Source organism: Ambystoma mexicanum, chromosome 7p (assembly GCF_040938575.1).
Source record: "Ambystoma mexicanum isolate Mex_15411 chromosome 7p, UKY_AmexF1_1, whole genome shotgun sequence".
Lineage (NCBI taxonomy): Eukaryota > Metazoa > Chordata > Amphibia > Caudata > Ambystomatidae > Ambystoma > Ambystoma mexicanum.
In genome coordinates this window covers 574147383-574162520 of record NC_090939.1, presented here as the reverse complement: position 1 = coordinate 574162520, position 15138 = coordinate 574147383, and the positions used below count along the sequence as shown (strand labels likewise).

At 48.5% G+C, this 15138-nt stretch overlaps 1 protein-coding gene across 1 annotated transcript in view; it reads left to right on the top strand.

Moving 5' to 3' along the window:
- The window catches only part of TMEM131 (transmembrane protein 131), a 2512175-nt gene that overhangs the window by 225672 nt on the left and 2271365 nt on the right, over window positions 1-15138 (top strand). Inside the window, exon 3 of the mRNA XM_069636582.1 lies at window positions 9043-9083. Coding sequence (XP_069492683.1) covers window positions 9043-9083 — 41 coding nt within the window. The remainder of the gene's footprint in view (window positions 1-9042; window positions 9084-15138) is intronic.

Sequence of the window (15138 nt, the reverse complement as noted above, 5' to 3'; positions counted from 1 at the left end):
ACACAAGGAATTCATGGGTTCCTCATTTACCAATTTACTAGAGTCACAAAATGAGCAGGAATTTAAGTAATTGTTTTGCAAAAAAGTAGATACGTTTCTGCACACTGTAGTGCCCCAGTTTGTTCCTTGTTGATTCTATACGGAGAACCTCTTAGTTGCATCATTAGTCTTGTAAAGGTAGCACTTTACTAACTGGGAGCACCAGAGAATATTTGAGAAAGTGACTTACAACGGTATTGAGACATTAAAGATTTGATCAGAATCGGAGTGGGCCTCCACAACCAGCCTTTCTATTATTACAAATCCACTGCCAAGGCGCTCTCTGACATCTTTCGTGCATGAGTCAAGTTATAAACGCACACATCCTCACTCATGACTCACTTGATATACAGTGTTAACCCCCCCACCCTCATTGGTTACCGCCTATATACATGCTAATGATTACAAATAGCCCTTCCTCCGATTGGTTCAGCTGTCTCTTTGCTCATATTTACCACACGTGAGTAACGTCCTCATCTATCATGGAATGCTGCAAAGCAATTGGTTAACATCAACTGGTACCACCCTACCTTTAATACTAACCACATGACATGCACCTGCTCATCAAAGGCAACTCAGTGGGTAACTTCGAGGGCAGCCTGGTCCTTGCAGACAAAGCAACCCTTTTCTCATCCCAGACACGTTGGCACCCCCATCATGCCCTCCCCACTGTATGGGCAGCATTCTTAACTCTCCTCAGGCACAAAACATATATCATATCGTACTCCGCTGTCCCCTTTATCAGTTCCCCTCCCCAAGAGTAAACTTAACATCCCACTAATCAATCGAGTTCACAAAGGATTTAGAGCCCACTTGCCACACATCTGGTAGTTCAAACAGGATGACCGTCATTATAGGGGGCACTAGTGTCTTAAATCTTGGTTAGTGTTTTGACATCACAAGACCTCTGCCCTCGCTCCCAGGAATACAACCTTGGTACTAGGCCGCAGCCCTTCACTTCAACTGTGCACATTTCTACCTAATTAGTTCAAGGACCTAGCTAATGTGGGGGCATGTGTGTGTTCTTTGACGTGCCTGGGAATCGGGATGCAATGGTGAGTCAAGGGAATAAGGCCTTGTTCTGTGCTTCTGTGAAAACAGGACCTTTGAGGATTCAGGCCTATTCGTAGATGCGATGTTAGTTCGTATTATGACTATCGTATATATATTTCTGAGGCTTGTGGCATCTGCTTAGGTCACATGCTGTGCATAGGCCGACATCTAGTGGAAGTTGCAGAGTATTAGTTTGTTTTTTCGAAACTCGAAAATGGGCGTCGACACAGGGCGTGCCAGTAATACTATCCCTAGTGTGACGTCCACTGTACCCATGATCCCTCACGCGTGTAGGACCCTCAGATTGTTTTTTTCTGCCATACTGGTCGGAAGCATTCAGCGGAGTTCCCTGGCATTAGCCATACTTTGAAAAATATTGTTATATTTCCCCTTCTTCTCCACCCTAACGTCGAGTCACCGAAATTCGACACTCGACGCCGAACCGGAGAAGAAAGCGACTGTCGAGAGCTTCACGACGGAGTGGGCTTAGGAAGGCCTCGGACCGGGCCTCAGAAGGCTTCTAGCCTTGGCCCTACAAGTAGGGAGAGTGGGGGGTGGACATACTCTACACTCTTATATACTTTCTTTATATATATTCCTACACTTACCAGCCCGCTCGTGCGTATGGAGGGTACCCCTTTCCAATTTTGCCCAAAGTGCAACTGCAAGTATCCTTGGGTTGACAGACACGCCACGTGCAATCTCTGCTTGCCAAGGGATCACCCCGAGGCAAATTGCAGAGCGTGTAGTAGGTTCAAACCTAAAACACTAAAAGACCGTTCCACCAAGCGTTGGGCCCACCACGCCAGGCATCAAGAGGCCATGGCCGCGGAGGGTGCCTTCAGCGAAAACAGCAACCCCGTACTTTCGGACGGCGAGGGCAACACAGCGTCGAAAGACAGCCAAGCGCAGGTCTCCGACCTCGGAAGGTCGTCCGGCAGGGCAGCTATGGGGAAGACCCCCGACGACGTAAGCGCAACCCACAGCACTTCCAAACACACAAAGTCCCACCGAGACTCGACGCGCACGTCGAGCTCTCGGAAAGAGGCACATAGGGAACAGTCCGAATCGGCGTCCTCTGGGCGTTCACGATCTAGATCGCCGCATGACGCCAGGCAATCATCCACTATTGCCAAGAGTGCCTCGCTCCCAGTCCCCAAGGTAACCGAGGTTCGATCGTCAGAAGATGAAACCGACCTCTATCCCCAGACCGCACTCCAGGAGTCGGCGTCAGCAGCCCAAGTAACGCCCATTCCCGAATCCCAACCTACACGGTCGAAGGCTAGTACCACCACTACCGAAGCTCGACGCCAGGTGTCGAAAAGCTCTGAAGGCCCAAAGAAGCAGGCTAAACACTCTTCCAGCCACGGGGAGGGGGGAAAACAGAGGAAGCAGCCTCAACCTACTTCCACACCGCAGAAACATTCCACTCCACTCAGACAGGTCTCACACCTCTATTATAGATGAGACCGGGAAACTCCCCCCAGGCAGAGTCATTCCCAGTTCAAGAGAGTGGTCTAGTGAGGACATAGTCATGTCAAGAATGTCATCATTGGCAGATTTCTATGCTAAAAATCCCGAACATTTTCTCACTTATAACGCCAACGGGTCAGCACCCTCAGGCTCCAAGGATCCAGTCCCCCCAAGTAAAAAGTGCCGGTTTGAAACAACACGGTCTTCAGATCCCTTCCACATTCACCCTTATTCTCAAGAACAAGAATATCCTTCCCTTTGTGTGGATACAGATTTGGGCATGTTGGAAGAACAGACTGGGACAGGCTACTATGGGGACGATGAGGAACAAGAGGAGGAAGAGGACGACCCAGAAATATACAGGGTAGATTCCCCGGTAGATAAAGAACTACCGGTTACCGACTCCCAGCCCCTCCTAAATGAAGTCCTATCTAGAGCAGCAAACCACTTCCACATTGACACCCAGGGTGCTCAAGAGGAAAGATTTTGCCGAAGAGTTGGTGGGAGAAAGGAGACCTGTTGCGCAGGCCATCCCTATCCTTAAGTCGATCCAAAAAAGAATAGACCCTTCACTGGTAAACCCCAACCTCACCAGGGCAGTCAACCCCAGGGTTGAGAAGCTGTTCAGGGCAGCCCAATCAGACCCACTGTATATAAGAGGGCATCTGAAACCAGACTCCTTAGTCGTTACAAACACCCGCTAGAGGGCAGGAACACCCTTATCATCAGAAGCTCCTCCCGACAAGGAGAGCAAGAAAATGTATGGGTTCGGCAGAAAGGTTGCCTCCACTTCCGCCTACCAAGCAAGAATCGCCAACTCCACAACCCTGCTGGCGAGTTATAACTGCCACCAGTGTGAGGAAGTCGCGGCACTCATAGATTCTGCCCCAGAGTCCCTAAAGAGCCAATTGGCACGAGTCTCAGCAGAAGGAAGAGCCGTATCCGGTTGCATTTTAAATGCAACCTTTGATGCTGCCGATAATGCCGGTAGATTGTTAGCAGAGGGTACTGTTATCAAGAGACATGCTTGGTTACGGCAGTTTGAATTCAAGGCTGAAACCCAAGCATCATTGTTAGACAAACCGGTGGAGCCAGATCTATTGTTCGGTAAGGCGGTTGAGGACGCGCTGAGAAATGCCAAGGACAAGTATGAAACACTAAAGTCCCTAGGTCAACTAACCACCAAACCCCCTCATCAAAGGGGTAATGGCAATTTTCACCGCACACGCGGACAAAATTCCCAAAGAGGGTCAAACTATTCCCAGGGCCAGGGTACGCAGTGGAACAATAACCAACAGTCTACCCAAGGTTATAGCAGGGGGAATAAGAGAGGACGGGGTAAAGGTAGAGGCATCCCCACTAGAGGCGGCGGCACGCCTCCACCAAAACAGTGACGCTCCGCTCAGGGTCCCTTCTCATGCATCCCCAGTAGGAGGACGCATTTCCTACTTCACCCAAGCTTGGGAAGGGATCACATCCGACAGATGGGTGCTGTCCACAGTGTCCGCAGGATACTGCATAGAACTGTTAGAGCGTCCCCGAAACCACCCTCCACGACAAAGAACACATTCTCTGGACCACCAAAGAATCCTACTCGAGGAGACCGTCAATCTGCTAGCAAAGGACGCGATCGAACTCGTCCCGGGACACCAGGTTAACAAGGGTATTTATTCAACTTACTTCCTTGTACCAAAGAAAGATTTCACTATGCGCCCAGCATTAGACTTACGGCCTGCAAACAAATATGTCAAGCCCCAAAAGTTTCGCATGACAACTCTCCAAGAGGTAATCCCCCTCCTAAAAAAGGGGGACTACATGGCTACATTGGACATGAAAGATGCCTATTTTCATATTTCCATGTTCCCAGCGCACAGAAAGTACTTGCGCTTCACGATGGGCAGTCGGCACTACCAGTTCAAGGTACTGCCCTTCGGAATAGCCTCGGCTCCAAGGGTATTCACCAAGGTACTGGAGGTGGCGGCAGCACACCTACGCAGGGAGGCAATCCCAGTGTACCCTTACCTGGACGACTGGCTCATCACAGGGGAAACCCCAGCGATTTGCAGAACGAACATTCAAAGAACAATCGACCACCTCTTCGAATTGGGTTTCTCAATAAACGAGAAAAAGTCAAGTCTGGTGACAAGCACCTCCAAACAGTTCCTAGGAGCTATCCTAAACACACAAGAGGGGTTGACCTTTCCATCAGAGGAGAGAATTCAGAATATAGTACTGCAAATTCCTCAATATCAGGCAGGTCGTCAGATAACTGTATGCAAAGCAATGCGTTTGCTAGGCATGATGGCGTCATGTATTTACCTGGTCCCCCACGTGCGCCTGCGCATGCGTCCCATGCAGGAATGGTTGGCGTAACAGTGGTCTCAGGCAAGTGGTCAGTGGGACGATCTAGTGGTCGTTTCGCCAACACTGGTACAAGTCCTTCACTGGTGGACAAGAGAAAATATGTCCAAGGGGAAACGCTTTTACGATCCCGAGATACAGGCGGTAGTCACAACCGATGCATGCCTGACAGGGTGGGGAGCTTACCTCCTCCACCACACAGCTCGGGGTCTCTGGTCTCACTCAGTGGCCAAGAATCACATCAACCTGCTAGAGCTTCTGGAGTTATTCAGAGCGCTTCAAGCGTTAGAGCCCTACCTGCTGAATCTGTCAGTGCAGATCCGGACGGACAGCACTACAGCCATGTTTTACATAAACGAGCAGGGAGGGAAACTTTCGCCAAATCTGTCCAAACTTGCCCAGAGAATTTGGACATGGGCACTCAAACGGAACATCTTCCTGTCATCACAACATGTTCCAGGGGATCTCAATTCTCTAGCAGATGCACTAACCAGAGATCCCCTCCCAGAGGAGCACGAATGGTGTCTACACAGAGAAATCGTTGAACTCTTCTCTCAGTGGGGTTCCCCCACCAGAGACCTATTCGCCACAAGCGAAAACAGACCATGCCCAAGATTCACGTCCAGATTCCCACAACCAGGCTCCCAGGGGAACGCCCTGCAGATGAACTGGTCAGGAATGTTTGCATACGCTTTTCCACCAACTCCTCATCAGGAAGGTGGTGAACAAGATGAACAGGGAATCGATGACGCTCGTCCTAGTTGCTCCCATGTGGGCGAGACAACCGTGGTTCCCACACTTACGCAGACTAGCGACGTGCGAACCCATCAAACTCCCGGGCTGGTACAACCTACTGTCTCAGCATCAAGGTCAAACAGTACATCCTCTACCCAGCTCAATGAACCTAGCAGCATGGCTCCTGAGGTCATAGAGTTTGGACATCTCAATTTACCTCATAAATGTATGGACATCCTAAAAGAATCTAGGAAGCCTAGCACGAGGCACTGCTACTTTGACAAGTGGAAGAGATCCGTTATCTGGTGCCAGAATAGACAAATCAACCCAGTTGATTGCACTCCTTCAACTATTGTTACATACATGCTCCACCTGCTGGATTGCAGGACTGGTTTTTAACTCACTGAAGGTGCATCTGGCAGCTCTGGCAGCATACACCACCTCCCTTAACAAGGTGTTGTGGTGGAAAGTTCCAGTGGTTAAAGCCTTCATGGAAGGAGTAAAGAGACTCCACCCTCCTATTTGAAACCCACCACCAGGGTGGGACCTTAATGTGGTGCTAGCTAAACTCATGGGCCCCCCATTCGAACCCATGCATAAAAGCAGTCTCAAACACCTGACTTATAAGACAGCCTTCTTAGTAGCTATTACATACATGAGAAGGGTTAGTGAAATTCAGGCTCTGTCGGTGCAGGATCCTTTCTTTACAGTCCTGTTACGCTCACCTGGTTCCCACAGGGGCGTCGATCGGACCCGGACAGCTGCGGTCTCCACCAACGTGATGCGTAGTGAAGAGATGACAGTCTGGACTGGCCCACCTAATCTTGTCTGCTGGACTCATAGAAGTATTCTCCTGCAAGTGGAGAAAGGGATTTAGCCACCCGTGGACTTTAGTGATGGCCCCCCCAACTGTTCTCGTTCTCCCCACTAATCACCTCCGATATCCCCTCTTGGTAACCTCACCTTATGTTTTTAATTGATGAGCTCTCCATCCTGCATGGCATGCTGGGGCGCGTAATACCAGTTACTTCACTGGTTTGAAGGTACTGGAGGAGTTCCGGAGGAATATTGACTCCAGTGTCTATAAAGTTCAAAGAGTTCAATATGTCCGATGTTCACTCTTGTTCCATTCCCTCGTTAGGTTGCAGCTGGGTCCAAAAGAATATTGCCTGGAGGCGGCTGATGGCGTTCAGGTAAGAGTCTGTATTACCAAACACTGTCCGGTAAAAGTTGCATGAGTTTAACTTGCTGTTTTCTCTCCCTTTTATAGGAGCAGCATAGAAAGATGTAGCAAATTAAAGGATCATACCTCCGGTGGTAAAGCAGGTAAGCCTATGGTGGCAAAGAGATTGTCTTTGTCGATTTTCTCAGCTCACCTTGTTGACCCTTTTGTTTTCCCCCCAGGTGCTGGGTTTCGATGAAGAAAATGATGGAGGCAGCGCCGAGTTGAAAGATGCGGTGGACTGGTGAGTATAACGCGGCGCTGCTGCTGGCGAAGCGACGCGTGCTGAAATAATGTCCTTTCCAGGCTCGGAGATGTGCTGAGTCCGGAATCTGGTAAGGAATCAAATAATGTCCGTGATCTAACCTCTTCTCCTTTCTTTTCCTTTTGTCTCGGAGCTCCGGATTCGAGGCGGGCGTGGCAGAAGACTGGATGCTGACTTGCAGACACGGTGAGCGTTACGCTGCTGGATGGCCTAAGGCGCCAGGACTGAATCCAAACAGCCCCCAGCCGGGGCTGTTGGGGTTTTAATAAGTATCTGGATGCTTGCTCCAGGGGCTGATGGACTCGATCCGGATGCCCGGGGGTAGGCATCGTGACAAGTCCACAAGGTTAAGCTGGTTTTGCGTACACACCCTAGGTTCTCACCTAAGTTTATTTCGAAATTCCACGTGAACCAGTCCATCGAGCTTCTGGCTTTCTTCCAAAACCCACAAAGCTTGGCTGAGGTGAAACTACACACCCTAGATGTGCGTAGGGCGGTCCTCTACTATGTAAACAAGACCAGACCGCTAAGTAAAACAGACCAACTGTTTGTCTCCGTAGCTACAGGCAGAGAGGGGGATCGCGTCTCTAAAGGTGCCATCTCTAAGTGGATTATTAACTGTATCCAGCTGTGTTACTCCCTTTCTGAAAAAACTCTGCCTTTCACGCCAAGAGCCCACTCTGCAAGAGGCATTGGGGCCACTCTGGCTTTCATTGCAAATGCACCCCATGACACCATTTGCAAAGCAGCTACTTGGAGCTCTATGCACACTTTTACTCAGCACTACTGCATTGACACCCATTCCAACACAGATACACAAGTGGGACAAGCGGTTCTAAGACATTTATTTGCTCATGACCCTTCTCACATCCCACCTCCTTCAGGTACTGCTCGCTAATCTATGCACAGCATGTGATCTAAGCAGATTCCACAAGCCTCAGAAGGGATACATTACTCACCGTAATCGTTTTTCTGATGCTTGTATCTGCTTAGATTCACATGCGACCCACCCTTTCTCCCCTCTGAGAGAAGGCGCATGGATGCTTGTAGTCTTACCTTTCTTTCTATCTGCTTGGATTATCTGTATTCACGCTACTCCTCATGCTACCTCATGTCAGAAAAAATACAATCTTAGGGTCCTACACGCGTGAGGGATCATGGGTACAGTGGACGTCACACTAGGGATAGTATTACTGGCACGCCCTGTGTCGACGCCCATTTTCGAGTTTCGAAAAACAAAGTAATACTCCGAAACTTCCACTAGATGTCGGCCTATGCACAGCATGTACAGATACAAGCAGATACAATCTGATATCTAAGCTGATATCTAAGCAGATACAAGCATCAGAAATACGATTACGGTGAGTAATGTATCCCATATATGTATATTACAATTAAATTGCAACACTACTGATTAACTTCTTCCTTCATGATTTTCCACTCCCGTCAATTATCCTGCACCCCTGCCCCCTCACTGTGCCATGCTCAATTCCTTATTCTAATATATTTTTTGCAATCTAAATAGTCTTAAGAGGGGCGGTGGTATGGACGTGCATCCCAACAAGTCCCAAAATCCAAAGAGGAAAAAACACGACTGGATGGTTGTCTCACGCATGGACACAGGAAACTTGAGAGCTCTGGGTAGGAGTATATGCCTTTGCTCACTCCAGTCATTGAGTTCCAACTTTGCGAAAGGCTAATAATCTGCTATGGGGAACGCCCAACATTCCTGTAATCTGGATTTTGCACTCTTAACATTAGTGTATGTTTGGATTCGTCTCATCTACATTATATATGGTTATGCTTGCTATTTCATTTTTTATTGTCATACTAAAAGTGAATATTCTCAAGATAAGCTTACATTGTTGATTATTTGTTATTTGCTCTTTTACAGACTGAGACAACAATTGGCCTCAGTTCATATCACCAGAAAAGGTAAGAAGGGTTTTTTTGTGTCGCTCATTTGAGCAAACTCGTTCTATGTCTGTGTTTTTCTCATTGTGTGGAAAGAAATGTGTGTGCTAGGTAATAATTTGGACTATCCCTTTTTTAGGAGGTGTTGACTATTGTTGAATGCATGACTGTGAAGTGACATAAATGCATTCTTGCATGGCAGTTTGGTTTTTGCCCTGCTCCTAACCCGAGTAATGCTCATAGGGTCAAATAGGTTGGCGATGTGAACTGTCCGTCCTATCGTGTAAGCAGGGTGAAAGCAACATTTTAGAATACTTCAATTCTGCAAATAGTAGCTCTATCCAAAAAGATCACCTTGCGTAGTGTTTATAATTGTTCCTAACGATCTTCCACAGCCACATCCTGCTAAAATATGCCAACTTAATTAATTTTTCAAAGAGGCCATGCTCTGTTTCTTAAAGCGCTGCTGCTGGAAGCCTTCCAGAGGCTCTATGCCAGTGTGATTAACCATCTAGATTAAAAAAAATACAGGAAATGTGAATTGTTTTTGTCAGTTTCTAATATATAGTTTGATCTCATGAATATTGGTGGTGGGGAAAAAACATCTTGTGCACTGCACTTTAAGTGGTACTTTTATTGTGCTTGTACACCTGGGCAAGTGATACTGACTGCTCTCCTTTTTCTGGGGCAAACTTGAAGCATGCACTGCAGCATCAATAGTTGCTCTGGCAGTACATGTGGGTACATCATGGGACCTGTAGTGGCCTCCCTGTCCACAAGGTGTGTGGCTGAAACTAGTGTGTCGTAATGGTATGTTGCAATTGGTGTATTCTGGTACCAGTATACCTAATAAGTATGTTGCATTATGTTCATTGTTAAGTTGAACAAATTACTGACTGCTCATTAATGTTCTTTTTGATTGTTGGATGGTTCCTCCCACAGATTCCCCATATTTGATATCCTGTCTCTAGTACTACCTGACTTTAAAAATGTTTGGCAACCAGAGGGCATAGCGTGGCTCTGCATGGCTTCGATGCGCGCACCATCCCACTGAAGACCTCAGGGCCAGTATATATGGAACTGCCGTGCCCCATGACCTCTGTACTGCTTTTTTCCCCCTCGCACTCGGCAGCCAAGGGTCTGTCCCTGTCCTTTCAAACATACTCAAGGACTTCCTAGGTGACCTAGCATGGTAATCTGATGGCCCAGGTGTCCACGCCCCCATGATGACCTTCTCTCAACCTTTTCCTCCCTCCCCTGTCTACTCTTCACCACCCTCGTCAGTGTCTCTTGCTTCTTCCATCTCCACCCACCAACACCATCTTGATCCTATCTGCTTCCCAGCAAATCTCATCCCTGCTGGAATTATGCTGTCCCTCCTCTCCTTTACCCAAATGCCTCATATTCTGTTTTTCTTTCTACTTTACTTTCTTTTTTATTTTTCTCCTCTCCTGTTTTCTCCCTCTCCTGTTTTCTCCCTTTCCAGTTTTCTCCATCTCCCGTTTTCTCCCTCTCCCTCTCCTGTTTTCTCTCCCCCGCTCCCTTTTTCTCCCTCTCTTTCCCTCTTCCCTTTCTCTCACCCAATTGGGTACACTTTATTACCCCCAACACCTTACAACCTCCCTCTGTAAACATTCCTAAGTCTCATCCAAGTCCTCCAGCTGATACAGACTGATCTCTGGTCTTTTGGTCCTCCCTTGCGTGTTCTCCGACCTGACCCGTACCGCCCATATGCACACCCTTTCTCTTTAGATGCTCCCTCTGCTCCCATTGGCTTCTTTTCAGCTAATTCCCTGGCCCAATCTGTCTGAGCTATACCCCATGGGCGGGTACTTATCCTGAAAGGCTTCATGGACCGCTAGCCTCTCCCTCCCTTTTCCATGCTATCCATGCGGTCACTTTGGTTGGTTGTTTTCCGTTCCCCTCCTGGATCAAGTAGGTTTGTCTACAAAGTGTTTCCCAGGTCTCCCCTAATGCTGGGCAGCTCCTCTGCTGCTGCCCCACTGCTCCCGTTAGCCAGTCTGGGGTTTGTGGCGCAGGTCTTGGTACCCTATTGAGCTTCTGAAGGGAGATGCCTAATCCACTCACACTTGGGATAACCAATCCATTCCTCCTGTTCCAGGCTGGGTTTTGTCTGTTGGGCACATGCTCTGGACGCTGCTTCTTGGAAATCATTACTCATCCCAGGGGTCTGAAGAGTCTGGTGCAAGTTGGTATTTGTAGTTTCTTGGGAACCATGTGAAAGAGACCTGGTCAGGACAGAGGCTGAGCAGCTTTGGTACAGATACACCATTGTTCATGCACACACACTGGAGAGATGCGGCACCCCACACCGCATAGCTCCCCACTAGGGTCTTTTCCATACCCCCCAGTCCCACCTTCACCGCATGAGACCCAAGTATGGAAGTTTAACAGACTCCTTCTGGAGCCCTCACCCATCTCGCGAACATGAATGCAGTGGCTCACATGGATCACCCATAAAGGAAAGTCGGAACTAAATTTAGATCCTACACAAGAACAACAAATTGTCATAGGGGAAACGGTTTGTAAACGCCCCACAAAAACTTCACAACAGTGTAGTTGAGATTGTGAAATAAGAGCCTTGCTCAGAGGTCCTTTTGAAGACCAAAATGTCAAGCCAGGCACCCCTTCACAGTTCCAATCTGCAAGACCGTCCGAGTCAAGGAAAGCAGAAAATCCAGCACAGTGGAAAGATGAAAGGGTCCACACCTCCCTCCTGACAGCAAGCAAAAATGTAAGCCACCTGCAGGCAAAAATAAACTTGATGGCTTCCTCCGAGCTGATAGGAGTACATCAGGACCTTGTCTGACAAGTCCCACTCCTTTTATCTCAGCAGCCAATCATGAAGTTTCAAGCTGCTGATGCTCCGATGGAGGATCTTCTCCTCCCTTTCTCCCTGAATAGGAATGCGGTCCCACCTTTCCAGAAAGAGCCAGAGAGGTCAGAGGGACATATCCAGAAGTTACAGGTACCACGTCCTCCGGCCCTAGTCTGGAGCGATCAGTATCAACTTTGACCTGAAACGCTGCAGTCTCCTGAGAACTAGCAGAATGCATGGATCTGCTGGAATGCATGGAGGAGATAGTTTTGTGCTGGAAAAAACTGGAGCAAAACAGCTCAAACTTCCTTTCACACTTGAAGCGAAGAGGTCCACTTGGGGATTCACCTAAAAAGAGATCTCCAGAAATTCCTGGCAAATCTCCCACTCGTGTGAGACCCAAGTCTGCCGCCTCCATGCATCCGCTACAACATTATCCATCTGGCAAGATGGGCTGACGTCAGTCACGTCATTCTTCAGAGCTAGTCTCATTGCTTCTCTGCACAGAGGTAACAAACCCACACCACCAAGTTTAAGATGGTGCTTGACCACTGAGTTGTACATAAGGACCAGCACGTTACCAGAGAGAAATTTTAAGAGTTTTGGAGTCATGGGATTGGGTTGTCAGATGCCATGTTGAGCCTGCAGAGTATAGTGATGACTCGCTTAGTGTTACCAAAGTTGAATGGCGTTTGAGGGGACTGGCTAGTAAACATGGATATGCAAAAGTGGTTACAGTTGTAGGCCGTAACCCCATTGCAGAGGGGGTTCCTGTGAATGGTGACGTGGCTAGCACTAAGGGCAATGTGGTGGGCCTCTGGAGGGCCCTGGACGGCGTGGGTCCCATGGTGGGGGGGGGGATTAAGTGATTGGCTGTTAGGCCACTGATAGCAGTGGCTGCACTGTGGCATTGGGATAGGGACAATGACGGGAGTGGTTATTAGGCCACGAGGACACCCTGAATATGGCAGGTTGGGGATGTGTGAGCAGCATTAGTAGTGGGCCACACGTCCTACGAGACATGTGCAGTGTCCTGTCATAGGGAGGATGGGGTGTGGACAGCGCTGTATGGGAGTAGCCCGTGCTGCAAAGTGAGGGACAGAGGTCGGGTCTGCGGTATATGGTGGAAGGAGTTGCGATTCCCCGCCTAGAGTAGCGTTCGGTGCGAAGCCAGGTGTTGTAAGCGCTGATGATGCAGCGCTTGTTGGGGCAACCAGAGTATTGACATTAGATGAGTGGAGATTCAACAGCAAGAACGTTGAGCCGGGAGGCACAGTTCTGGGCTAAAGTGACAAAGCAGGGCATGCTGCAAGGTAATGATTACTGGTCTGCGTTATATTATGCCAGTAGTTGCAAACCACGCGTGCCAGGGTGGTGTTCAGTGCAAAACCAGGTAGATTAGATGCGCTGTAATTGGGGCGCTAGTTGGGTGCTTAGGGCAGTTGGATCACTTAAATTCATGAATTGAGAATGGCAGCAGCAAATATTTTTTGCTCAACGGCTCTGGTCTTAAGTTAAGGTGAAGCATTTGGAGGGAGTGGCGTGGGCCAGCTGGGAGTGCATAGTGCTGAGGACTTACCCAGCAGGCCTGCAGGGCCTCTGTGTGAAGATGGGCGGCGCAGCGATCTTTCAATGCCGGCCTTCATCTTTATTAAGAATTTAAATACACAAAGAGGTTATAACAACCTTTGGATGGGAAGGGGGGCAATATCTATCGGACAACCAGAGCAATAAGCAAGATATCAGAATTTCACTGGGGTAAGTCCATTTAGGAATATATAACAAGATTTAATAATCGGTATTTGATAACCTGTGACTTCACGGCCATATTTTGGGGAAGACAAAACAGCTGTTTTACATGCTTGATGAATCAATGGCTTTTTTTGCGGAAGATTGTTTCGTGTTGCAGGCATGAATCACTAAGAGCAGCATACACTTTTAAAGTGCTAGGTTTTGGAGGTTTAGTAAAACATAAGACTATTACTCGCTGGAACCAATACCTGAAGAACACAATTGCTTCGGCTCTCATATAGCTGCTCTCTGAGACTGCAGACCCACAAGGCTGAAAACATGCGGGTCCCCGGGCACCAAACACTGCACGAGCACACCGGAACACCTGGGACGCCACAGTTTCAGCTGTTGGAGCTGACTCTCCGTCAAAGGTCTGTTGAAGGGCGTCAAGCCACACTGAAACAGAGTTACAGCCGCTTACGACACCCGATTAGAAAGGTATCCCAACAGACTGCTTCACCAGGTACCAACACCGTAGCCACCAAGGAACAATTACAGTTCTGCCATGCTCTTGCCAGATTTCATTACCTGGCGGGGCATGGGTTGCAACCCCTGCCACTATATATCGCAGACCCACCTTCTGTCCCTCACTTTGCAGCATGTGCTGCTTATATACAGCGCTCTCCACACCCCATCCTCCCTATGACAGGACACTGCACACGTCTCGCAGTACGTGTGGCCCACCACTAATGCTGCTAACACATCCCCAACCTGCTGCATATTCAGTGGCGCCGGGGCCTACTAACCCCTCACATCATTGTCCCTATTCCAATGTGACAGTGCAGCCACTGCTATCGCCAGTGGCCTACCAGCCACTCAGTGGCACCCACGCCATCCAGGGACCGCCACAGGCACACCACATTGCCCTTAGCACTAGCCACATAAATATTCACAGGAACCCATAATACACTGGGGTTATGGCCTGCAGCCATAACTCTTCAACCTTCTTTTGCATATCCATGTTTACCAGCCAGTCCCCTCAACCGCCATTCAACTTTGGTAACACTAGTCGCGACATCACTCTACTCAGCAGGCTCAAAATGGCATCTGACAACCCAGTCCCATGACTCCAAGACTCTTCACATTTCTCTCTGATCATAAGTACCACATGGTAACCCCCCCCTCATTTGTTCTTACTCAACAGGTGTTAATCAACAAGAGCCCTTTATCCAGAGCTCAACAAAATTGCATCCCTCTCACCCATATCACACACAATAAAGGAACCTCTCATTTATGAAACACAATCCCCTTTGCCAAACACGGCCTGGTACCCACATCCTCAAAAACTAACCTGAATATTTTCAATGTTGTCCTCGTTGCTACTTCCCACTTGACATGTTTTGCTCTCACTGGTATATCTTTGCACCTCACCATATCACCTTAACTAAACTTATATGGTTAATTTCTACTCTTCAAACAACTGTGGCGCATCCAACTGTGACCTTC